This window comes from Oryzias latipes, chromosome 2 (genome assembly GCF_002234675.1).
Source record: "Oryzias latipes chromosome 2, ASM223467v1".
Classification (NCBI taxonomy): Eukaryota; Metazoa; Chordata; class Actinopteri; order Beloniformes; family Adrianichthyidae; genus Oryzias; species Oryzias latipes.
The window spans coordinates 18,487,710-18,515,143 of NC_019860.2; the positions used below are offsets into that span (position 1 = coordinate 18,487,710).

The window sequence follows — 27,434 nt, forward strand, 5'->3', positions numbered from 1 at the left end:
AAAAAAGTCCAGTAGTTAATAGTTATATTTTTGCTAAAATAATAGTGACAAAAAGCTAAATTTTTATTTGTTATGGTGATAAAAGATGAACAGGGACCCTGGCTAATGTTTCCCAAAGCTAAAATCCAAAAGAACTGATCCATTTGAAATAATAAATGGTTTGATGGGGAAACAAAATATTCCGATAAGTTGGATTTAGTCAAAGACTTAAAAAATGTTGAAAAAGTAACAAGAAATGTTGTATTAATCTGACAAAACACTTTTGAGTACAATAGCCCTTTTACTGAATGTGTTCAACCAATATAAAGTCTGTCCAGCCGTTAAACTGCTTTCACCAATAGCAGGGTATTTTTAGAACATAACTCCTGCATTAAACAAAAGGAAAAACAGTTCTTCAATATACACACAGTCCAATGAAAATGGTGTTTTTAACATGTTCTTCTGGTATTTTTATGTAGATGGAGGACGTATATAAAGACAATTAAGCTAAAATTTGCATTTCTGAGTATTTCTGTATTCAAGTTGTTGAGAATCAGGAGCAGGTGAAAAAAAAACATCCTTTTCTGTGAAGTAGAAATCACTCTTGGCAGGCCACAAGCTTCCTGCATCCGCTTGTAGACAACTAGATCCATGTAAGGCTTGTATTTGTCTCATCTGACCTGACATCTAAGTCAAAACCTTAGAGATGGATATCTCCAATGATGCTCAGCAAGTTTGTAGGTTGGAGTTGTGAGGTGCTGTAAGTAATATGAAATTGTTCAAACTTTTTATTGTATCCTTAGATAGCTTAAACTCCGATCTAATGAAAAAGAGGTCAAAAGCACGAGCGTTTCTAAAACTAGTCTAGGAAACCCATCCTCATCTGGCAGTTTCCTTCTTCAACAAAAAGTCTTCACAGGAGGACTTGACCAAAACATTATTTATTTATATAAGCAATACACCACACACTAGAAAAAAGATGCCTGTTTTCACTCCAGATCCTGTTTCCACAAATATTTTCCCTCAGAGGACTCATCCAAGATCAGGGTGGATGTGTGTAATTTGTACAAGCACGTCTTCCAGAGATGGTGTTGATAAGCAAAACAAAAACGACAGTTTAAAAAAAAAACACTGCATGGCCAGTATTTTGTTTTTGTCTACCCAAACTTGTGTGTGTGTGTGTGTGTGTGTGGAGGGGGTGTCTAGGTCCTCGAAGGAGCCTCCTGAGAGGCTTCATTAGGCTCAGTTGTGCTGATCTTGGATTAGCACTCTGATTCCAAAGAGGCTTTAGAAATCCACATCCCAGTCAGTTGAAACTCCAAGGGTTTTCATCCAGATGTAGAAAATAGTGTTTTTTGGTTTTATTGAAGTATCTCATTACACTGAGACACTTATAAAGTGTAGTAGAAATATCAGAGGTGAGGAAAAGTTACCGCGGTGTGGGCCAAGCCCTGGTCAAGTCAGTCAGTTCTAGACGCATAGATAGAAATTGGTTTTGTTCGATATGATAATTTGTAAACGAATCGGTGAAAACCTGCAGAGGTTTTCTGACAAACCTTGTTTTTTTTTTTGCAAAGCTGTTATTTGCAACTACGAAACTGATGAAGGCCTAAAGAAACTTTAATTTGGGCAGCTTGACCTGACTGAATTCCAACCAGAAGGACTGTGGCCTTGCTACTGGCCGAAAAAAATACATTCCATCCCTTTATGAAAATAGAAACAATAATTAGATACAGCTCACATAGAAGTTGTCGTCCTAAAAATCTCCAGTGACCCTGTTGGAAAGCCAAGCTACTTTGAAAATGCCGAACATCTGTGAACCAGAATGTTCCATGTAGTGTTGGTTGCACCCCCCCTCATAAATGTTGCATGGTGGTTGGATCCCATCAAAACTCTGCGTCATCTATTTTTCAACACTGCTCTTTGCTCTGCCTTCACAAATGTATATTTGTGTGTGGATGTCCTCTCCGAATGTGTGGTCATGTGAAATACTAATAAAAAAAGTACACCTTCTTTTAGAGCTAAGGTTTAAAACCACCTTTAAGCACTCAGAGAATTTGGTTCTGCCGGTCTATCGTGTCAACAGGATGGGCAAAATGGCCTCTTGTCAATTTAACTGCAAACATTTGACCGTCTCATTACTTATGCATCAAACCCCTTTTCAAATTGTAGAAGTAGTGTGTGGAAAAACTAAGTGCACCCCAGGATAGTGTGATAAAAATATCTAAAAAAGCTGGACAGGTTTGTTGGTCGGATCAAGCCCTGAACTTGTATTCAGACTACCGTCTACTGGACATTTTTTGATTCAGTCCAAAACGTGTAAACAAAACCACGTGACTAAAGATCTCTTCAGTCATTGGCCAGGAATCACAAGGGTGAGGCAAAGCAACGAGAAAATGAATGGAAGTCGTACGCTTTGCAATCCTTGTCGGGAGAAACTTAATATTTGCCGACCAATTTTGAGTGTAAGGTGCAACAGTTATTTCCTGTTACTATGGGGCAAAGGAGACATGATGTAAGGCCGTTATTGAGGAGGCAAAGGCTAAGAAGTTGCGCTGATAAGTGTTTATGACGTATAGGTTGTCGGGAAAATGGTGAGAAGCAACTTTTGTCACGTTAAAAGTCGAGAAGCAATGAGACAGTGAGTTGTTGTGCCTTATTGTTGCTCCGCTACTGTGTTTGCATCACGTAAAGCCTGGCTACGGTGGCCATTGTGGTTCAGTTGTTATACTCCGAGGACAGTTAGTATTCACCTAAAGAATCTCAGAACAAACCGAAGCATCTGTCTGATTGGACACAAACCGAGACCACCTCAAAAGATGGGTCCAAGAGCAGTTCCTGGTCCCGGAACTGGATCCGCTTGGGTGTATTCAGGCTCAAAATTAGTTCCGGATGAGTACACTGACGTTTAAGGAATTTTTATGTCAATCTGTCAATCAAATTGAACTTTGCTACAAAGTAGGGCTCTATTAAACAATCTGAACGCTCTGTTCTGTGCTAGTAAATAATAAAAACAAAGTTTTAATGGTGCATTAACCTGCTGGAACAGATTCGTTTGTCTAAAAAAAATGCAACGTAAAATGTTTGGTTGCAGTTTTTTCCACACACTACCTTTTATTTAGGTTTAGATATTATTAAAGGTAAGATTTGGGACTTAATTTTTGTTGCTACGGATACTTGAAAGTGAAATAACGGCAAGATCTGCGTCATGTGCTGGAAGTATCGAAACATTTTTGAATGAAAGCTGTATGAGGAGGTTAAAGGAAAAATACAATTTATGACCAATCGTTGAAATGCACAAAAATCAGTGTTTCTTTTTCTGAGGGTGACACAGTCAAATGAAATGTAAAACAAGAGTTTAATGTTGTGAAAAGTAAAAAAAACAGGCAAACTAAGGGAGTACATCTGGTTTCACTCATCATTTATACATTTTAATGTCAAGTTAACCATTTAAAAAATAATTCTGGGTAAAATAATCACAGCAAAGTCATAAACAGTATGTGGACATTTGCATGGCATTTAATGTTTCCTGTTTTTCCTTCAGACCTAATTTACTGTAAAAAACCTGACTTGTTTTAATAAGCTTAGCTTTTTGCTGGAAGTTTTAATAATAATGTTTGTTGAAATGTTGGCCTTCATCTGGTTGGTTTTCATTTTAGGGTTGATTAAGACTGTTGTGTCTCACTGACTGGCTTTTGTGAATTGCTAGTGTTTTCTATTGTACTGTGAAGGGATGGCACCGGCATCATTTGATATTTTTCATTTTTAAGATCCTATAGGTTGAATATCTGCTTTATTTTGTGGAGCTTTTGCCATAGGAGACCAGTACAATTGATCTGATGACCTGTTCAGGTCATCAAACATATCTAGCAAAGGTTGGTAAATTTGGTTTTTATGTTCAAAAATTGGCTGAACTAGTTTCCAGTAAATTACAGGTGATGTTTTCAGATCCGTTCAAGAGAATTAAATGATCAAACTGATCAAACTAAACAAACTTTCAGGCTTCAGTGGTCACGCCCAATCCTCAGTCTTTTCATAATTTCTTGGGGACTAAAGGAATGTGATTTTCTTACTAGTGTGTTTCATTTCTCTTTGAACAACACTGTTAATGAATATAATGATCTTTTGTTTAGTTGAGTTGCAGCGTTCCTGCAACGGTCATGGAGCTTTAGGTCAGAAGCAGCTGCATTCTGTCTTTGTAGATTTAGAGAAAGTATATAACAGGAGGAGCTGTGAATTGGATGACAAAATCTGGAGTGACAGAAAAGAATTTACATTTGTTTTTCTTTTTGTACAAGCAACATATCAGATAAAAAAAAAAAAAAAAACAGGCCGCAGAAAACCGCTAAAGATGTAAAAATTGTGTAGTCTCTGGCTATATTTCATTTGATTTTTGTCTTGTGTAAGTAGTTTTCTGATTACGTTTTTATACTCTTTTCTTCATCTTTCCAATCAAGCAAGCAGGCTTATTTTCTCGACGGAAACCTTATTTTCCAAACCCAAACGGCTCTTCATGAATGCAGAAACGCATATTAAAATTAATTACAAGAGGAGAGAAAATGAAGTGTGGGTTGAGATGAAAAAAGTCTCTGGAAATCATTTAGGGTTGTGTCAAACTTTTTTAATTTAAGTTTGGCTAATCTACAGATGATTTCTTAAAGTTTAAAATCTGTATAAAAAGGATAAAATCTCATTAAACTAAATATTTATATTTGTTTCCAAGGAGAAACCAGCACTACCCTACGGTCTAATCTGCTCTTGTCTTTAATCATGTACTGAAACATACATACCAGAACTGGGGGAGGAGATTAGCATCTTTACTGTTGGACTTGGTGGCTTCATGCAGTTGTGATTCAGTTGTTGTGTTGTTTTCTAAACACCCGAACCCTCTTGCTGTTTTGTGAAAACTTGAGTCGTCTGGTCAAAAAACATCATGGAGGAAAAGCTGACTGACTCAATAAACAAGTTTATACCAGACTACCACTGGCTCTGACTCTAACCCATAATAAACAACTAACAACCAATGCCTGTGCGACTGGAAAGCACAACTAATTCTCAGCAGAATAACAAGAAAACATTACTAGCTTGTAAAGAAATACAAATAAAAGGGAACAACTAAAACTAATGTGCTACAAAATGTAGAGTTTAGAACGTCCCCAGTTTAAACTGTGATCCGGGCTAGTTTAGTCACGGAGTGATCAGCTCAACATGCGGCTTGCGATGGATGAGGTAATAAAGATATAATGGAGGGAACTCTGACGCTGCTTCTGTTGGTGCTGCACCCTTTCTAAAGAAGGCACTATGGGTGCTTTGCTGTCTCAATGGCCAAAGGTTCAGCTTGGCAACCCCGGCTCCCCCCCCTGAACTTCTCTGAAGTCGCAGTGTCCGAGATTCAAGGGGGGGGCGACTCGTCATCCCACTGCCGAGCGATTCAGACGCCGTAAAGTGCAACTCAAAAGTGTTGTGGTCTCATCACTCCACCAGTGGGGTTTTCTCAAAAGTCCCACAGATCCGATTGGTTTTCCTCCACTACGCTTCGTGTCCACCTCAAAATCACCAGCCGCAGTGCAAAATGGCAAGAGCTGTTTCCACGGATCACATGACAGCCCCAACAGACTAGAGGTAGAGGTAGCTGACCCAGTAGACGATATTAAAGAGCAGGAAGGACGTGGGAAAGAAAACCCGGGAGTAAGAATCCAGCTCGCTGATGTTGACGTGGATTCGTCCTCGTCTCCAGCCGCCTTCTTTACACTCCTCATAACAGCAGAAGAAGCTCTTGCAGTCTTTCCCGTCCAAGCACTCGTACAGGCAGCTGTCGTCATAGTCGTGCCAGAACAGGGAGTTGCCCATGGGTATCATGGGTCGGGGAGTGCGGCTTGTGTGGAACGATGAGTAGGCCTGCAAGGCAAAGAGGAATGTTTTAGGTGAACCCAACAACGACTCGCATACAAGTTTTACATTATTATATTAAATTGAACCTAGCAGGTCTTTAAAACAAGATCTCTACTTTAAGAGGAGCTGTTCTCACACTGCACGCCTTCAAAAAGGCTGGTCTTTGCTAAGACATAACTTTAAAAACTCAACTAACGAATACAGTTATACCATCAATTATTGTTGAATTGAAAATTTTATTATGGATTTCGTATCACCCGCCTACCCCATGTGGGCACTGGGGCCAGTACTTTAACTTGACTAACAACTGTGTGACAGAAAAGCACTGTACGACAACATCCCCTGTACAACATAGGTGAGTGCAACCAGGGCTGGGCGATATAGAATTTTGTAATATCACGATTTAGTTTTTTTCCATATCGGGCGACAGCGATATTATCCAAATAACTATATTTGTCAAATTTCAACACTGTTGCTCATAAGATAAATGTGTAATCATCTGCAGGTTGTTGAGATTTTAATATTTATTTCCTATCATACTTTCAACATAACAGATGCACTAAAGGACCATGATGCAACAGTTTTTTTCGGATAATCAACAAAACTAAACGTAAAAATGTGGGCTAAACCTTTGAAGTTACAAAAAGAGAACATTAATAAAACAGAGTCCATTTAAAAAGAAAATATTATATCTACAAATAAATTCTATTTTAAAATTTTTGAGAAGAAACACAAAACTGACAAAAATTTTTGTCAACATCCTGTGAATATGCTAGGAATTCTCAGAATTTTTTTCTTGTAGTTTAGACCGGTTAACTGCGACTCCTGGTGCTTCATCACCGCGGTGATCAAAAATCCCACACCGTCACAGCTCTAGCCTAGAGGAGAATCACAGTTGCGGTAGGACATTTTTATTCAACCTTAAAGATTCATAGTTCCTTCTAGAACATATTGTAAACACTTTCCCATGTTTTTGCTCATCATGATGGCTAAACTTTCCTTAGAAATGGAGAGATTTCTTATGTCCATTGGTTCAGTAACCTAAGCTGAAAAATAAAGGAGAATCTGCCGGAAAATAATAACTTGGAAACAATGACCGTAAAGCTGCAGTGGTTTCAATGTTTAGAACAGAAAAAGGAAATCCGGAGAAATTTCATGAAGTGACTCACTCCCTGATGTTCATAAAATCATGCGGGACAACCTAATTGGATTTCATTTTTAACTAAATTTCTAGTCCCTCTTCTTCTTCCATTAAAGAAAGAGTGGTAGGCAAGAGAGAATCGGTGGAGTGGGCGGCATAAAAGAGCCACATGGAAGTCTTTGGGGAGGGGGTGCACAGTGAAACATGGAGGAGGTACAGTATGTAACGCAGCTTAATTGTCCACCCAGAGACAAAGCCCCTTAGCCTTGAGACACATTCAGCAGAACTCCAGTACTTTGGGAGGATGCGATGCATAGTGAGGGGAGATGGAGCGAGGAAGGTGGAGGCAGCGGCGGCTGACTCAGTTCCAACAGACGTCTGCCGCCGCTAAAGCTCGCTGCAGGTGCAGGCTGGAGAACGCCCACACAACATCAGGCTTTCTCACCATGATGAGGGAAAATCAGCACAGATGTGCTCATGGAGATGAGCCAGCATGGACAACAGTCAAAGTATTTCCAGTTTTCTGGATTTGTTTTTTGGTTGTGCTTTGCGTTTAGATTTATACAAAATGCATACATCGAGTTCAGAGTTAAGGTTTACTTCAAATTTAACAGAGCGCACCTTAAAGTTTGTCTGTTTAGTGTTGTGGATGTAAAAGTTTGTCAGAAGTACACGACCACAACGAAACCATTTTTTAAAAAGGTATTATTATTATTATTATGGACAGACATGCAGACTTGTGCGCTCTTGGGCACAGACATGTAACTTTGCTCCTACACAAATTCAAGGCCGCCTTGAATCGAGATCGTCTGGCGTCTCTTTACAGTCTGAACTGCTGCCTGTTTTATATCTTGATATTTGCCTGGAGTTTTTCTCTGTACTCTGGTCCAACAAAAAATTCAAATGATACGCCTTTAAGGTCGAGTCTAAACAGCATAAAGAGGTGTTTTTAATAAAAAAAAAATCAAATGCAAATGCAAGGGTGCACATTTGCTGCAGGCCTACCATTCTCTGCATCCTGGGAGGGGGTCTGCGTATAATGTAGGAATAGTAGTTGAGCATGGCGTACTCGATCATGGCGGCAAAGACGAACAGGAAGCAGACGGTGACGAACAGGTCCATGGCGGTCACGTAGGACACCCTGGGGAGGGAGTTTCTGGCCACGGTACTCAGGGTGGTCATGGTCAGCACTGTGGTGATACCTGGAAAGGTAGACGCTGTCAGAGAGGCAGTGTACAGATAGAAACCCTCTTGGATGTCGCCGATAGTGGAAGGTGTGGGCAGATGTTTATGAATCACAATGTGACTCCATAAACAAACCCGAGCATCAGTTCAGAATGTGCGGCACCATCAAATCATCTCAAACGGTACAAACTGTTGCAGGGTGAGGGAAAGAAATAAAAAATATGCAGCATCATCCAAACTCTCACAGAACAAAACGCTGCCAAGGTCAAGATTGTAATTCCATGAACTATCAGGCTGGACGGAAAAGTACTAAACACTAAACCTTTAAGTACGACTTTGATGCTGACGAACGTGGAGGTCTAACCGCTACAGGTGAAGGAATCTGGAGGTTAAACACAAGAAATGATGTGGCTGTAATGAGAATCCAGATACTGCTGATTTCTTGAAAATTTGAGTATAAATATTTGCGGAATCCAAGATCGCTGATGCATGATTTTGATAAATCTGGTAAAACATATTTTTTAAAATCTTCAGACAACGTAATCATCGCTCTAGAATGCAGAATAATAGTAAATAAAACTTTAAAAGAAGAGAAAAGAAAAGTGTTGGTGAAGCTTCTCAATTTTAAAGTAAAAGCTAACGAGTGTTTTTCCCAAGAGATGTAAATTTAAAAACAAACAAACAAGCAAACTTAAAATTCAGTTGACCAAAACAAGTTCTGGGGAAATAAAAAAAGAAAAAAATAATCCATCAGAATTTCTGAATCGTTGATCTTGATTCGTGAATCGATGGTAACAAACTTCAGCCCTAAGACAGAAATAGTAACCAAGGAGACTAATCACGAAAAAATCTTGGGGAACTTGACCCAAAGTGCTTCATCTGTGGTTTTACTTGACATTTATTTACAAAGTCTGAATGTAAACAAAATTAAGTTAACTGGGTTTTTTCTTTTCTAATTAAAGATTGAATAATTAAAAAACAACAACAGTGTGACCTTAACCGTTACCAAGCAACAAATTATGTTTGGGGCCAAACACTAACTTAACTCTTTAAGGTCTAACTAGTTCATAGAAGAATGTGAATGTTTAGAATTTCAGTTTGGGTTTTTTTTAAATTATAGCTTTCATAAATCCTTTTGATGTATTTGTATAGATTTATATAATATGTTACTTTAAAAACTTCCTGGGAAATGTAGTTAGATGGGTTTCCTTACTTAGCAGATGGCATTGTGGGTAACAAGATCATGGGCTGTTTTGGGAATGTGGTTCAAAAATGTGTCCAGACAGAGATGATTAAATTATACATAATATTAACTGACTTAATTAGACATAAATTATTCTTAATCAGCCGTTTAGTCCTCACATGAGTGCAGTAACTGCTATGGAGATGTTTGCTTGCCGCCTCAGAGGTGGAGATAGTAACAGGGGTGGTGCACTCGGTGTCCGACCCTTCTCACCGCACAGCTGGGGTGTAGTTATGAGCTGCTAGGAGGCGGAGCTTCTGAAAACTTTACATTATTTACATTGAGGCTGTTGCTGCGTGCGGGTGGAAACACATTTTTATCTAGCAGTGGCTCTTTCAATCAGGCTTTTTGTGTGTTAACATGCAAACAACACACTGTTTGAACCACCAGAACTTTGAGCATTTACACAATTAAAGGGCCTATATCATGCTTATAGCCTTTCAGGGTAAACTATATCCATATACATTTCTTTATACAATTATTTAATGAAATGTGAATTATTTTTGCATAGGTCTGCAAAATAAATCACAAATTTATCATTATCGCGATATCAAGCTATCGCAAAAGATGGCGAAAAACCCGATTAATGGTTAACTTAAATGTGCTGGATCAAAATATTTTTGTGGTTGTTGTTTTTTGGTAAGATTTTACATAATACACTTAAAACTCAAAGAGTTCATTTTGCATTCTATAGGCCCTTTAATGTATTTCCAATGGATACAAACTACGGTCGTCAGAAGAATGTGAACGATAAATGCTTAAAAATGGATTTAAAATGTGTCCAAATGTCTCAAACTGTTACGTTTGCTCCTGATGAGTCCCAAAGTTGTTACAGAAATTAAATTGAGACAGATTGGATAAACTTGTGAGGTTTTTACTGTTTCCATTAACAAGAGTACGTTTATCTTTCTTGTGTTGTTCATCACAGAATCCTAATACTAAGTAACTGGATCATACAAAATCACATTTTACTGATAAGTTTGGGAGAAAAAAAGTCAGCTAAGGAAATAAAAATCTAAAAATGAGTTATGTATTTAAAGTGATGTTAGGAGTTTGACTGTCTATGATGGCTTTTAGTACTTTTTCCTGTCTGCTTCCTCCATTATCAGCTATTTCAGCATTTTCAGTAACCGCACAGATTTGAAACCCGCTCCAGCTTTCTTTCCTGACCTTTTCATTTCTTACTGCGTTGGAGCTTTTGCGGCGTTGCAGCTGGGCTCTGAAAGTGGTGCCGGTTGCTCCCCTGTGTGAATTGACAGTTGGGTAATCTCTGGTGTGTGTGTGTGTGGGGGGGGGGGGTTGCTCTGCTTTTGGACGTGTGGACTTTCTTGGATTCTTCCTACAGTTGTCTGTGTTCCACCAATCATCAAATTATCATCATCCTGCCATCAAACTGAACGTGGGTTTCTTTTCAAAAAGTACAAGGGATTCTTCCACCATAGTGTTTTTTTACTTTAACAATGAAGAACAATGATTACATTATTTTTGGGATTTATTAATATTAAGAAAAGTTGCTTTCCTTAAAAGAAATAAACCAATTAAATGTGGAATACAAACATATCGTTTCTATTTAGCATCCAAACCCAACGAAAACGTGAGCGTTCTATTCAATCAGACTCACCAGATTTGACAGAAAAATCGTTAAGTGGAAACATAGACTTCACTTGTCAAAGCTCATTATTCAGAGTTTCTGATCTTCCTGTGGTGATCCCCCCCCCGCTGAGATTTGAAAGGGCAGCAACAGGTGACCTCCGACCAGAGCCCAGACGGCAGTCCGCCTCCCGAGAGTCAAAGCTCTTCTTGGTCCACTTTTCCTCAAATGACAGAGAGGAAGGATGGAGACGAGAGAAAGGAGTCTGCAGTCATCCCACCTCCAGACACGTTTATGCCTTTGTCTAAAAACGTAGCTGCATTGAATGTTTTTGTTTTTTCAAGAAGTGTTTAGAAATATTTGTAGCATTTCAGTAAAGGTTCTTGTGCTTTGACAAGTTTTTGAAGACTAAAAAGGCTCCAAGAGTTAAAGATTAAGATGTGAAGCAAATATAGAAAATACTTAAAATCCAATTACATAAATTGATGAACTCGTACTAATCAATAAGAAGCTAAAGTAAAACCAGCGTTTGTTATTAATGTTTAAATTCGTGCTTTTAAATCTGATTCTGACAGCAACAATTGTGACTAAGGTTTTACTTTTAACTGTACGTTCACTCGTTTGCTGGAAACTGGGATTCCATGTTGTTCTTGACACAAATTAATTTTATCGTTGATGCTCCTTCGTCTTCCATTCATGTACTTGAGGTACCAGTCTGTGTGCATGTGTGAGACCTGGACTGAACGTTTATAAAGCATAGATTGTTCTTCGTTGGCTGAAACTGTAGCACAAAAACTGTGGCCAGAGCTCTATGGGCTTTCATGGCCTCACTACTCCATTACTACTAAAAAACAGATAGTGTGGGAGTATCCAGTACATACGATTTTTAACAGCAACCATGCTTACAAGTTCTTTTTTTTTTGCAGAGACTTCTGGGAAATTTCTAGGGCACCAAATTTTGGAATTGTAGATTCGAACACAAACCCTCATGTCTTTAAACTTAAGAGAGTAAAAGCACTAGAGGAGCAGACAAATGGTTTCAGAAAAGCTTTTATTTTGACACCAACAGGTTTCCTATTAAACTCTTCAGTAAATTACAGCATGTTTCCCATATCAGGTTCTTACACGTTTGGATGAGTTGGTTGTGAAAGGACTCCAGTCTCATAATTGCTTAACAGGAAGAGAAAATTAAAAAATACTGCAGGCATTCAGTAAAATGTGGGTTATTACAGAAGCCCAGGAGGGACAAAGGAGCAGAGAGTCTTACAGTTAGTGCTGCTGCCAAACACAGCGACATCAAGTGTTGACGGCTCCATTTAGACTAATAGTTTCCTCTAGTTTCAGTGTCAGAGCTGCAAACAAGCATTTAAAACCAAAGATGCTTTTTAATTGCGGCCATTGTTGTGGAAAAGACACCCGGAGGTTTTTTCAGAGCTCGGTTCGTTCGCTCGCTGATGTCAAATCAATCCGTTCAGAGGGAAGCGAGCGCGCTGACAGTAACGTGGCGATATTTACAGCTGTGACACGCGTCACTTTGCTAAGCTCACCGCGTTTCCCTCCTCTCCCTCCATCCTTTTCTCTCTCTCTGTCTCTTTCATCCTCATCCCTACATAGCTGCGTGTGCCTCTGTGTTCGCCCCGGTGGTTTCCATAGAGACGAGTTGCTCCCTTCTATTTTGAGCCGCCTCTCAACGCTTCGTCTAGACTTTCTCCTTTTACCCCCTCATTAGATTTAAGCTGCCGAGCAGGTAAATGAACAACTCTGTTAGTTAAGAGAGTCTTTCTATAAGCTCACAAAAGACGAGCAGGAAATCCCTACCAGCTGTAGCTCACATTTCTTTGTTTAAAACCTCGGCCCCTTTCTTATTTCGGTTCTTTAGAATAAGCAAATCACTGCACCCTCCCCACCTCCCCTCCCCTCCAAGTTTCTTTGCTTGGTATAATTCATTCAGAGGAAATTGTCACTACATGATGCCATAGCAACTGGGTGATCTGAGCGGTCTCACACATCTCTACAAGAAAAAAACCAAACAAACACAAAACCTCATCCAGAGGTGAGAAAAGCGTCTGTGCATCTGCCCGCACGGGGAAAAACCTCAGATGGAAAGCAAACTTAACCTCAGAGCTGCCGTCCAAACAACTTCAGCGTATGAAAATTTCAAAACACAATGTCCTTTCATCCCGCGGGGTTGCTGGTTCAGTCTCCACAAATGTCCTGGAACAAGAATCACACTGGCAGCGGTTTCCTCACAGCAGCCCGTTTCCACGCCTTAAGGCAAAGAAAAGTGTACAGAAAGTACCGAAGCTTTGGGAAAGGGAATAAACATCACTCCCCCTGACCTTTGCTTTGTTTCTGTGCACAGGTGGAGGGACGGGCCACAGCTGATCTTCACCAGGAGTCCACAAATAGGACCCAAAAGCACCAGCAGGTGAGTCATTGCAACACCAGACACATTCCTTTTTTTCAGCTTTAACGGTTAAAAAAAAAGAAAAAAAAAGGTCAGAATATCTGTGGAACCAGACCTGAAGAACACAGTGTATTCCTGAAAAAATGATAAGAACACAGAGTTAAATAAAGGGAATATTCCCGATTTGTTTGGACAATGGTACTTTATGCAGTGGAGGTCCAGTCATCTTCTTAGGAAAATGTATGGATCCAGTTTCCTGCGTTTGGATTAAAGACTGGATCTTTATTTGCGTTCACCATTTCGTCAGGGGATCTGAATCTGCAATTCCAAAATCCATTGCTCTGGAAATTTCCCAGAAGTCTCAGCGGAACACCAGTGTGCGTCAACGCTCACTACATTGGTGAGCATAGACCAACATGCATTGCTTTGAACAGTTTGTCACCAAATAAAACTGTATGTAAATGCCCCCCCCCCCCCCCCCCCCCCAAAAGACATCCAAGTTTTTATTATCAGAACACAGTAGATTCATTAAGAAAGAAAGAAAAAACACAAATCTAATTTATGTATTGTTATTATAATTATAAATTTAAAAGAACTGTTGGATTCCCCCCCCAAAAATAAAACAATCTAAATATGAAATGGTTTATAACATTTGTCTTTTCTTTCAAAATAAGACACTTTGTGTCACAATAGGACACTGCAGTAAAAGTAGTCTGATGTCAGCAGTGATCACAAAAAAAAGTTTCTTTTACCATTTGCAGTAGGGGTCACTATTTCAGTGTATTGTTTTTAACTATATGACACACTTAAATCCCTACATCATCCACCTTAAAAGGAGCATGAATTGTGGTTGAAGCCATAACCTTAACTTTGGTTGATGATGACATCAGACAGAGAGGATCATTGGTTCTTCCAGTTAAAACGATTTCAGGGTTGGATCTTGGAGACCTTTCTGTGTTCATGCTGCAGTGGAAAAGCTCCACTCCTATTTAGGAGATAGAAAAATGACAGCTGGAGTTTTTGCACAAGTTTATAAATCAAAAAGCTTTGATTTCCTAACATTGATTCTTTTGTAATATCCATGATTTGAATTGAGTGTAAGTCAGAATTCTCTCACTTCTACTCAACTCCTAAAAGGGACAAAGAAATTAATCATATTTGGACACACAATCAATATTTAGTGCCAAATATGCCGTCACCCATCTCCAGAAGGGAAAACCTAATTAATATGAACATTTTATAATTGCAATTTATGAATCCACTGTATCTTTGATCATTTATAAGAAAGAAATACACCTTTTAAGTGACAAATTGTGTAACTGCAATGCACTGTGGTCTATATTCACTCATCTATTAAGTAGGGCTGATAGATATGAAAAACTGTACTGTGATATAAAAAAATCCATCTATCTATCTATCTAGTAATGTGGGTTGATTACTTTAAGTAGATGCTTGTAATTGTCATTTTTGACTGTTCATTGTTAGCATTGTAGAAAATTGCATTAGTGTAACGCTGTAGACTGTTGCTGCTGTGCAGGTCTAACCCTAGTTGTTTTTCTGGAGATGCTCTAGGGACGGCATCTGCAGTTTTAGAAGGAACGCTGTTTTTAGTTGGATTTTAAATAACTAAAACACCTGAACACGGTGGAACTTTTCAATATAATCGCCACTTGACCCTTTATCACTTTCTTCTGCTTTTAAACTGACTAACCTTGATTGATTGATTTCAAGTGTTCATGTTAGACAATACAATAAAAATCAAAATACACAGATTTATCAAACTCAGAAATGATGAAATGCATCGATAAAAAAACAAAAAAACACTTCAGTCACATTTGATTCAGCAAATATAGTGATCATTAACTAAAGTCATGCTGAGCTTGATTTATTGCCTGAAAAGGAGTGGGAAGAAGCGAGATTATATGATCCCACCCCTACTGATAATTCATTTTATAGTTTGACATAGTTTTTGTAATCTGGTTCTGACTCTTTTCAAGATATAGAATCCAGTGCCTAGAAATGATTGATTATCTTCAGAAAACATTAATTCATGATTTCAGTAACGTGTAACAGATATGTAGTATGTTGGTATGTTACCATGTCAAAGTGACACTCCACGGTCCCAGGGGTGTTTTTCTGTTTAGTCATTGATTCATTTACTTTTGTTGTAGTTGTTGTTTTTCAATTTTAAATTGTTTTTTGTTCCTGAACAGTTGTTTGTTTTTGTTCTTGATGTGAACTTCATTAGTTATTTCTGTATTTTGAAAAAATTTGTAATGTTTTTTTTACAGTTTACATGTTTTGCAGACCGCATGTTTTTTACACTTTTGAAGCTGTATTTATTTATTTCTTTATTTAATAAGAATCTCATTTTTGATAATAATTTTTCATAATAATTTTAGTAATATTTTTAATTATCTAATATAAATGTAATTTGTGATGTCCTTTATTGATGTTATATTATATAGATTATTTCTGAATGTCGTGTTGCTGCCACAGATAAATGAAATTTCCCCATTGTGGGATTAATAAAGTCATCTATCTATCTATCTATCTAGTACTCATTGATTAATAATCAGAATAGAATCTCAAGTTACACTATCCAGTGCTTATTGATTATCCTCAGAAAGAATTCTGCTATCTTTTCAGTAAACCTTAATGACTCACTTTAGTTATACCATGGTCCGGGTGAATACTGATTGGCTGCTGGGTGTGCATTAAAACCTGATAACCGCACAATGAAAAAAGAAGATCCGGTCACCTAGCTTAAATGTTTTGTATCACTGCGCCAGCTTCTTTAAAACAACCTTTTGCTTTTGCTTTCATCTGGACAAAAACAAGCGGTAAGAGGTGAACTTTCTCTCTGAACTGATGCTTTATTCAAGTCATCGGGACGATCAGCATATATATATCGCCGAATCTTGACTGCAGCGGTGGTGTGGCACGACGCAGACTATATGTTACTATATGTTTCATATAGTCCGCTTTTTGTTAGAGAAGCGATCCAAATCGAAAAAAAACAAGAATTAAGGACTAAAAACTGGTTAATATGTATTGCTTTTGTAACCGACCATGGTATAAGCGGGTTAATGGCCTTCGAAGTGTGCGGTTATTACTTTTTAAATGCATGACTTCACAGAAGCAACCGTCCTCCGCTTATGATAATCATTGATTATCATATGAAACCAGTAATTATTGCGTATTGTGTATGATTGGAAGTGTCAAATTTTTTTTTGTAAGTTGATGAAAATTCCAGCAGCATTTGTGATTCCATAGCATCAATAATAGATAGCCATTGAGGTTGATCTGTTTTCTCTAAAACCATATTTTATCAATGAATTTAACTGATCATTGAATATTTTTTTCTAAAATCTTTGAGAATTGTGGAAGGAGAAAAACAGGTCTATAGTTTGTAAAAAGGGGGTATTCTCTGCTCTTATAGATAGAAATCACTATTACTGTTTTCATTTGGTGTGTGATGATGTGTTACATATATGTATGTTGGGAGGTGGTTTCCTCAGTGATTGGTCCCGCCCCGTAAAAATTCTGATTAGACAAGAGGGAGGGTCTATCACGATGGACTCGTTCTATCGCGCTATATATCATTTCCAGTGATTTTGGAATTGTAGATTTAGATAAGTAGATGGCTAAACATGAACACAACGGAAGTCTACGAAGGGATAATTCTGTATGGAGTTAATGTTTCATGTACAAATAATCCCTTTTTATTTATCAGTTGTGTTTTTTAGCGTGAACCATCCTGAAATGTTATACGGTCCTTTATTCTGATAATGAGACTTCAGATAAAACTAAAAGTTGTCGTCAAAACAAGTTCATTTCAAAAGGCCAGAGTTGATGGATTTTCCATCTTTTTCCCCAAGCAGACCTGTGAAAACTTCCCTAAAAGCTATAGTAATCGGAACTTGTCATAGTTCATCAATGATGCTGCCGTCTTTAAAAGACTATCCCAACATGAAGTGTAGCAGTAGAAGTTAAAAGGAAGGCGCCTCATAGCATGCGTGGAATGAGTCAGACGGTCTGCACGGGAGTCCCCTCTGCTCTTTCATTTGTGTATCCAGTCATGCATTATCCAACGGTCGGTCAGTCACTGTGCTTTGTTGACTTTTTCCCTTTGATCAGGGAAGATTCCGGTGATTTACCGCACAGTGAACGCTTCCATGAAGTCCCTGCAGCAAACGTCTCTTCAGACCTCAGCCCTAAGGACTGATGCCTGTGAAGCTCCTATCTTTAACTTTAACTTGCTGCTACATCTCCCACAAGGAGCGCTGTCAGCTCTCATGCGGCAGCACACGGATCATCCGTGACAGGCGTTTACAGGAAAACACTACCGTTTGAAAGGCCTTTTTCCCAAAGTCACCACTTGTCATAACATAGGAGTGGTTTGGAATTTTTTTATACATAAAAACCAAAGTATGCCTGAAGGATATTTCTTTGATGAAAGTTATTGGTCTGTGAAGAAAAAGACTTGAATCAGCTGCTTTAGTAAAATTCTCACTGTGGTGACAGAGTCTCTACCAGGTCTGAGTAATGGCTCTCTTCCAACAGGAGCACATGGCGTGATGGTGACAAAGAGGCACGAAGCCCACAGAGGGAAGAGACGGTAATGAATGAGTCCTCCTCTAAAACCGCCGCGTTTGATGGCGCTCTCCGGGGAGCGGCCTGCATGGATTTCTTTCAGCGCTTTTTAATGAGCTCTGACTTCAATCTAAAGATAAGTTTCGACTTTCATGGATCGCAAAATCAAAGAAACTAGAGGATTCAAATGATGGAATATGGAAGTAAAACTGTCTGATTGAATGTTTGCAGATCCTGAGAGACGTGGATCCTATTGTGATCAACTAAGGTGAGTGGTTCTCTACACACTAGCAGGGATCTCCAAGCTGAGGACCGGCGTCCGGGAAAGGTAACTCAGACCTCTGGGTTTATATTCCTGCAGGTTTCATTCATTCAGTAGTGGTACAACTTGGAGATCAGACCTGAGACCAAAAAAAAACTAGTTGGAAACCATGTAGTACACCTATTGAAGAGGACACAATGAAAATAACAGAAACGGCAAATACAGTCCTCTGCACACTTTATTTAATACATTTATGTTGCATAGCAGTTCCAATGGACAACATGTTCTTTTGCAGGTATATCTTCCCCCATGACATAAAGTGTTGTTCACCAGAGTAGTACAGTGACACCCCCCCTCTAATGACCATTCTCTACTATTCTATCAATTTTACTTATTCCAACATGGTTTATGATTTGTATTTCTGTGTTCCCTCTGTGACTGCTAATAAAAACTGGTCTCACCGTGTTTTTTCTTTCTCCAATGGCAAACCGTCTCACACCTCGCTGCCACAACTGATTTGATTGCAGCTTCCTACCTAGAGCTGTTCTCGCTGGTGTGGCGTCGCTCTTGATCCAGAAGGACACCCAGGACAGAACCACAGTCAGAATGCAGGGAATGTAGGTCTGGATGGTGAAGTAACCCATCCTCCTGCTCAGGTCAAAGTAAACCGTCAGCAGTACGTAGTCACCTGTGACAACGATAGGAGTTCAACAGGTTTTCTGTTAGACGTCTAATTACAGCTGAAGGGACCACCATGATGATAAACGGGCCTTTAACTCTGAAGGTCTCCAAACACTTTCAACTATTACAAGCATTATTATTTGGATGTTTTTAAGATGCTAATACATTTATTATGTTTAGTCGGTTTTAATGTTATAATATAAAGTTCTTTTTACAAGCTTTATGCTTTGTTTGTGGTAAAAGCATTCCACACTTTCAGGCATTACGCTTGTGTAAGATGCTTACTAGCATCTTACACATTAATAAAGCCTATTAATTTGTTAGTTAATAACACTTATTAAGCTTATTGACATCTATAATGCCAATAAATGTATCATTAGCATCCTAATAATGTTTGTAAATGTGTTAACTAAGTAATTTTATAAACCTTATGAGACTTATTGTACTAATAAATGTCTTACTAACACCCTAAAAATTCTATTATGCTTGTTAAGGAATCTTAATATAAAGTGTTAGCCAAGTATTTATTCAGATTAGAACGTCAAAATTCCCACCCTAACTGGATTTTAAAAGCAGTTCAGACACCATGATCTTTTTAAACAGTGGATATGACATCATCGATTTCACAAAGTCAAAATCTAATTGATCTGAGCGCTTTGCAACAATTATTTATGTCTTCTGAAGATCTAAACGTAGATTAACGAAAATTGTTCCGACGCAATGCATTGTGGTCTTTATTTACCGATCTAGTCCACTGCTGTTTCGCAGAGACTTCTGGGAAATTTTTCAGACAGAACTACAAAATGACGAACGCACTTTTATATGGTGGGAATTTGGAAATTGTCACAGAACATGAAATGTTGGCCAATATTAGGCTTACATTTCAAAGATCTGAAACAACAATTCCATTCTTGTTTCCTCTGGAGGAAACTATGCGTGATCAGCACAAAGTGGTGGAAATTCAATGATGTGCAATCAATGAGAAACCTCAAAAGTAAATGTTTTTACTGTAATGGAGTCAGATTCTAAAATATGCTAAACATCCATATACAAAAAGATTGAACATTTTTGTTTGATAATTGTTTATTTAAAGCTTTACAACATCTGTTTCTTTCTCACACTTTAACTCAAAATTAAAGAGAAATTGGGTTAAAACACTAATGTTCTAAATCCTGTTCAAGAAATATCCATTTGTTTGACCTTCAAAGACAACACGTCCAAACCACAAAGAAGCAGTAAATGAGGTGCCGTGACTTTAGGAGCCCTGTGCCATGACGTGTTTATTGAACGTGGCACAGCCCCTCGCTAGAAAATGGGAAACAGCGGACATAAATGACTCCTCCTAAACAAAGAAAAGGACTGAAAGTGAAACCAGCTGCTGCTTCCCACTTGATTGCTTTTGTCCACCAGTAAACAAAAGTCAACAAGCTCATTCTTTTGCTCAGAGACTAATCCATGTGAAGGAATGGTTAGCTTGGCTATGATGACAAAAACACAAATATACTAAGGAAACTGGGAAATTCCATCATCTAACTGAACACCAGACAAAAAAAAATCTCAATACAAACGGTTAAAGTAACTTCTCCCATTTAAATGACGAAATCCTTAAATCCCAACAAGAGTCTAACTAACGGGGAGAAACAGATACTGTGAAGTTGCAAATCACATGTTTAGATAATCCGATCTGACCCTTCTTTCTGTTTTGTTTTTTACTAAACACCATCTCTAATCACGTCCAGAAAATGCTATGTTTTTATTTATATTTTTTTAAATAAAGCTGTTTGTGATCTGGTTTAGGTCTTCCACTAACAGCTTATTAGAACCAGTGTTTCATTCTGCATGTTTAACCTGAGAACTTCAGAGCTTCACACCCCCACTCATTTGGTAAACACATGAATGGAGGCAGCAGAGCATCTATCACTATGGAGGCTTCTTTGTCTGTTTGCGTTTTGTGAGGACAGCTGTTGACAGAAGCTCTTCCCACTCTATGGTTTCCCTCCACTAACAAGCTCAATAAAAGGAGATTGAAAGTTTGCTGGTTTTCATAGGAGCTGCTGAATTTCTGTGGGAATAAATATTATATACAGAGTTAAAGGATTTTATGGCTTTTGCACTTGAAAAACAAAAACAAAAGGTCACAGATACATATATAAATACATGTATATATCTATACATTAATGTATGTATACACACACACGCATGCATACAGACACACGCCAACACGCATGCATACAGACACGCCAACACGCATATATACACACACACACACGCCAACACACATGCATACAGACATGCTAACACGCATTCATACACACACACGCCAACACGCATTCATACACAAATGCTAGCCTGCATTTATTTATACAGACACGCCAACACGCATGCATACAGACACGCCAACACGCATTCATACACAAATGCTAGCACGCATTTATACAGACACGCCAACACGCATGCATACACACACACACACGCCCACACGCATGCATACAGACACGCCAACACGCATGCATACAGACACGCCAACACGCATGCATACAGACACGCCAACACGCATATATACACACACACACACACGCATTCATACACAAATGCTAGTACGCATTTATACAGACATTCCAACACGCATGCATACACACACACACGCCAACATGCATGCATGTTTGCTTTAAATTGGATGATCGTTGAGACGTTTTCAAGCTGTGATTTTAGGGGACTTACAGTTCTTCCACAGGAAAAAAAATCCTTTTTCAAATCAAACTTTAGGGAGGTGAAATGTACTTTTCAGGGCTTTTGAGGGGATTTGCAGTGGGGTGGGGGTCCGAAAGAACAAAGCTCTGAAGTGTTTGGGTGGACGCTCCTGAATTAATGATGACGATGGGTTTCTGACCGCGGGTCGTCGTGGAGCCGGGTCCACTCAATCCTCATCAAAACCCCATGTGAGGCAAAATACAAGTAGAGCGAGAAGACGAGCAGAAAGCAGCACTTTCAGGGTTTGTTGTGATGTTTATTAATGATGGTTATCTTTAGCCGAGGGGGGGTCTAATCGCCGTGTGCGTGGAAACGGAGACGAGAAGAAGCTAATAAATGAGGAGATGGCCAATTTTCTTGAACAGCATGAGGTAGATGTGTAGGTTTGCCGTCGCGTTTGAGCATCATAGCAGAGAATTAGTTTGGTTGTTTTGACAGTGCAGCTGGAGTCCAAACCATCAACGCGCCTCCGCAGAATTCTACTGAACATTTTACTGAAATTCTCCCACAAAAAAAAGAAATTTCTTTGGCAGCAGAAACCGTCGAATTATTCTCAAGATGTAAAAAAAAAAAAAAAAGCTGATAAGAACGCTTCACAACAAAGAGACTCTTGAACTCTACTATCCCTCTGGTTCCTGCATATTCATGCATGTGTGAGGAAACTGAAGCCGGTCACATTATGCAGATTCAAGCAAAGACACAAGCTGGACGTGGACTCAGACCAAGGTCGACCCTCGCCACCTTCTAAACAGCTTTCATGAAGGTGTCAAAAGGCGCCGCGACCAACAGCCACGCCGGAAGGACTGGAAAGGAGAAGGCGTGAATAATTAAACTTCCTTTTTAATCTTTAAACCTGTGATTAATGGCATTGCAAAAACCTATTTGCACTTCCCCCAGGAGGGGAATACTTATGAGCTTTGAGGTTGTAGTGATATGATTACATTTATGGGAACAGCACTAATGTTAACCTGAGCAACTCGAGGAAACATGAAGGCCTTCAAGTGTGTGTACAACCTACCAGGGAGCTCAAGAGCTTTGAAATGTCAAAGTACAGCATCTGCTGTGTTTTAGAAAATCAAACACTACGAAATCCAACCAACAAATGGAAAAGCTAGAGACTGTAGCTCTCAAGCTACCCAAAACTACAACAAAAGTGACCGTAAAGCAAACACCATATAGATAAACGACACGGACAAGGCACGTTTTGTCACCACCAAATGTCAAAATCTCACTGAACACATGTTTTCTTGTTTTCTCCCTTTTCTCCCTTTGATCCTTTTTTCTTTCTTTCAGCTATTTTACATTTGTTTACTTTATATTTCAATTTAATTTAGTGACTCCATTACAATAAATGCATTGGTTTAAGAGATGCAGACATGTCTTAAGGCTATCGATTCCTAATTCTAGTATGATTGTTAGTTTTAAAGAGTAATTTTCATGCTTTTTGAAGACTCAAAACACTCAGAAGTTTGGGCACCTCAGTTTAAACGTTATATTTTCGTGCATAATGAAGCCAAGAAAAGATTGTAAAATCTTCAAAAGGCATCAGATCACAGATGTAAAAAAAAAAATTAGGCTTCATTTCCATCATTTACCCTAAAACAAAATAATGGCGTGTGCTGAAGTTTGGGCCACCTGGTGATTGATTGAAGCGGAGACCTGACAGTGTCATGGATTGTCCCCAAAACCAGCTGAATGTCAAAAATGTTCAATTCTCTGAGTCATCAACAATCATGGCTTCTTCCAAGCAGTAGTCTAGAACACTGAAACTGATCATAGCAGGACAAGGCTATAAGAAGATAGCAAAACATTTTCAGATGCTTATATCCTCTGTTCGGAATGTAATTTGGAAACGGCGTCAAACAGGAACAGTGGAATTTAAAACAAAGAGATCAGCTGACAGGATTGTGAGGAAAGCAAGTCCAAACCCTCCAGAAAGACCCGGCAGACTACGGAGGTGTGGTCCAAATGTGGTCTTCAGGGCAGAGTGATCAGAAGAAAACTTCTTCTAGGTCCTCCTCACTAGAGAATTCCACTTTTGAAGTCCGCAAATGAACATATTAACAAGCCCGATGCATTTTGGGAAGAAGTTCTGTGGAGCTTAACCCTTGTGCTATCTTAGATGACCCCCCCCTTACATTGACGTGTTCTCCCTACCATGACAAAGGTGGACAAAGGTGGAAAGATTTCATGTAATCCATGGAGACCAGTGAAGATCACAAATCATTGAAGAAAAAAGGGTCTAGATGACCCAACTCCCAATGTTAAAGTGCCTAGGATAGCACAAGGGAACTTTTTTGGGCGGAATGAGCAAAGCTACATCTGGAAAAGGAAGGACTAAGAGTTAAATGAAAAGAGAACCCCAATCATGCTTTGGGATTGTCTTGCAGCACAGGAAGCATTAAAGTTGAAGAGAGGATGGATTCTCCAAATGGATAATGATGCTAAAATCCATGCTGGCACACATTTAGAGGCAGAAACTGAAGGTTTTGCCACAGCCTCCTCAATCACCTGACCTCAACATCGTTGATAATCTCCGGAGAGACCTGAGAAAAGTAAAAGAACTGAAGACTTTGGTAAAGAAGATGATGAAGATACATCTAACAAGATGTGAGAGACTCTTGGCTACAAAAAGCGTTTCCAGGCTGGGATACTTGCCAAAGGGTACCAACTCTGCAGGGGGCCAAACCTTCCACACACTATTATTTTATTGTCTTATTTTGAAAGGGGAAATGATGGAAATAAAGCCTCTTTTTTGGACGTATCACTCGTCTGTAATCTGATCCCTTTTGAAGATTTCTCCATCTTTCCTTGGCTCCAACAATAGAACGCTTTACTCTGGTGTCCAAACGTTGACGTGGATTCAAAGAAAGCCCTTATCCGAGGTGGAACCATTTCCCATCATCCTTTGCTTCCTGCTCCTTCCCTTACCGGCTGTGGTTGTCAGCACGTCGGTTGTGTTTCTCAGCCCCATGAAGTCAAACTGATAAAGTCTCCAGTATTTCTGGTCCGACGTTTCCACAGAGTTCCGCTTCCACTTGTAGATGATCTCATCTCGCGGGTAGCCGTCTACAAGACACAAGGAAACTTGCTTCAAGACTCTGGCGTACTAAAATTATGCAGAGCTTTCACATGGAAAGGGACGTTTTGGCAAATTCATGTAGTTCTGTTATTTCCTGCAAAAGGAAACACATCGAGGTTTGACTCTCTTAGAAAGCACAAAGACATCTGTCTGTCACGCTGTCAAAACCAGCTCATTTTCTCTCAGTAGAATGGGAATCAGCTGACATATAAAGGGTTGTGCCTCCTAATGATGGAAACAATCTCATTTTGAAGATAACCATCAATAACTATAAAGAAAATCAAATAATGATTTTTTTTAAAGGACTAACAGGTTAGCTAATATCATTCCTGTCATCTATTCTGTTTTCTCATTTATATTCAGTCGTTGGTGAAAAGAGCTTGAAAAAAACCTCAGAATATTGGAACGTTGTGTTGCACTTACAATTTGTCAGTAATGTCAAGAATAAATGACAGAAACTAATGGAGAGCAGTGAGCGTCTGCGTCATGCTGATGAGAATGAACATTTTAGATGTTGGGCTGTACTCAGTGGAGATAAGTCAGGGCTAACAGTGGCTCGGTGATCAGCTGTCATGGCCGAACACTCCACTGACTCTTCGTCTCTCTCCTCCTCCACAGCAGATCCTGAGCTCACAAACCATCTGCTGTGGAATATGCCACTCGCAGGCAAAGTTTGGTTAGGACTGGTGGAAAAAAAAGCTTCATCTGTTCCTCCAAATGGATGAAACCAAGAGTTGAGTCAAATGAGCAGACGTGTGAAAATCTACTTTTTCCAACTTAAAAAAAAAACAAAACAAAAAAACCCTGACATGATGCTTACTTGTGGCCGTACTGGATAGTGTTTTTCAGAAAAAAGTAAAAGTTTAATATTTAAAACCCTGGCTGCTCATTTATTGACATAACAGATTTAATTTCATCTACTGGGAAAGCTCCTTTCAGTGAAAGCAGAAGCCTAATGGCAGCCTGTTTACGGTCGATGGCTCTCTGCGCTAACGACGGCCGTTACAAACAAACAAACGCATGTCTGATCATCATGAATGGACGGGCTTTTGTAATCAGCAATGACAAACAGACTCCTGTGCGTGAAGCAGGTTAGGAGATTTTCCTTAAACCAGAAGAAAGAATTAAAAAGGAGGGTCGTTTACTTCAATGGGACTCCATGCTTCTAAAGGCTGGGGATTGAGCAGCCACTATTCCCTGTAAATATTGTTGTGCGTCTTGGACAAAAAGGACTGAAATGAAGGCTCCTGGGCTTCATAGACCATCACCAACAGTTTTCTCCTCAGGAGAAGAGGAACGATGCATCCACTGCTGTCAAAATGAGAAATGACGTCCCTCACAGACACTCTTGATCATCTCCATCCATCCAAAAGTCGGGTTTACATTTGCTCTGACGTCTGCTTCCTGATTTCACAATTTCTACACATCTTTGGGGGGGGGGGGGAATGATTGAGACTTTCGTTTTTAAGCTTGTTCTTTCTTCTGTTGCTTCTTTTCTTGGAGCCAGTACTGTTGAAATGTTCCCGTTTCATTATATAAATGTAACAACCAGATACGCCTGAATTTAGAGATAAAAAACCTCAATAAATCAAAGCACCAGACAAAAACTTTCTTCTGTTAAAGCCTATTTCGTAGAAACTTTTCCACTAGAGTACAGTTTTCACAGAAAGCAGGAGATATTTTGAAGGGATTCAAGTTTTAAATGAAAATTTTTTGCATGATAGAAAGTCTGCCATCTATCACGTATTCAGCTGATTTTAGAAACTAGTATCTAGTTTGGAGAAATCTTTCATGCTGGGGATATTTCGTTTTTTTTTTTTTTAGAGTTGCTTTTGTATTTTATTATTGATCTTATTTTGAAGTTCCTATTCAGTTGAGCCACATGTACTTTTTAGTAAGTATATTATTAAAAAAGCTGCACACTAACCTATCAGTCATTTTCTGTGAAATTTAAGAAAAGTTTATAACAAATATTTCATGTTGGACCTTTTCTGGAAGTTTTGGAATTTTTTTAGAGTCAGGTTTGTATTTTTCCACTCTTATTTTGAAGCTTCTGTTCATTTGAGGTACATATACTTTGTTGAATGTATTAAAAAAGCAGCGCACCAACCCCGATCAGTCATTTCCTCCAATTAAATTTAGGAAAAATGTTCATGCTCAAACAAAAATTCTGGACCTGGTTTTTTGTGTGTTTTTCTTAGAGTCGAGTTTGTATTTATTAATATACTTCTTTTAAAATTCCTTTTCGGTTGAAGCACATGTGTTTTGAAAAGCTGCACACTAACTCTGATCCTTTCTGAAATGTAAAAAAACTTTCTATTTTGAAAAAAATCTTAATGCTGGAAGATGAATTCACTTATTCTGATCCTATTTGGTATTTTTAGTTAAATTTTTATTTTATTTCCGCTCTTATTTTGAAATCCATACTTCGTTTATGGATTTTTGTAAATCTGTACCCTAATCAGTCATTTGAGAAAACGGTTTGTTATCGTTTGGAGAAATCTTTCATGCTGGAACATAAATGTTATTTTTTCCAGAAGATTTTTCTTTTATTTTTCTCGGCATGTTTGTATTTTTCATCTCTTTTCAGACGTTTATTTTCAGTTGAGGTGCTTTGAAAAGCG

At 38.8% G+C, this 27,434-nt stretch overlaps 1 protein-coding gene across 1 annotated transcript in view; it reads right to left on the minus strand.

Moving 5' to 3' along the window:
* Positions 1-901: 901 nt before the first annotated feature.
* LOC101170160 (gamma-aminobutyric acid receptor subunit gamma-3) overlaps positions 902-27,434 on the minus strand; it is a 131,539-nt gene continuing 105,006 nt past the window's right edge. The window contains exons 8-11 of the mRNA XM_023965629.1: positions 24,660-24,797; positions 18,832-18,984; positions 8,018-8,214; positions 902-5,877 (exon numbers count right to left, since the gene is read on the minus strand). Coding sequence (XP_023821397.1) covers positions 5,596-5,877; positions 8,018-8,214; positions 18,832-18,984; positions 24,660-24,797 — 770 coding nt within the window. The 3' untranslated portion in view covers positions 902-5,595. The remainder of the gene's footprint in view (positions 5,878-8,017; positions 8,215-18,831; positions 18,985-24,659; positions 24,798-27,434) is intronic.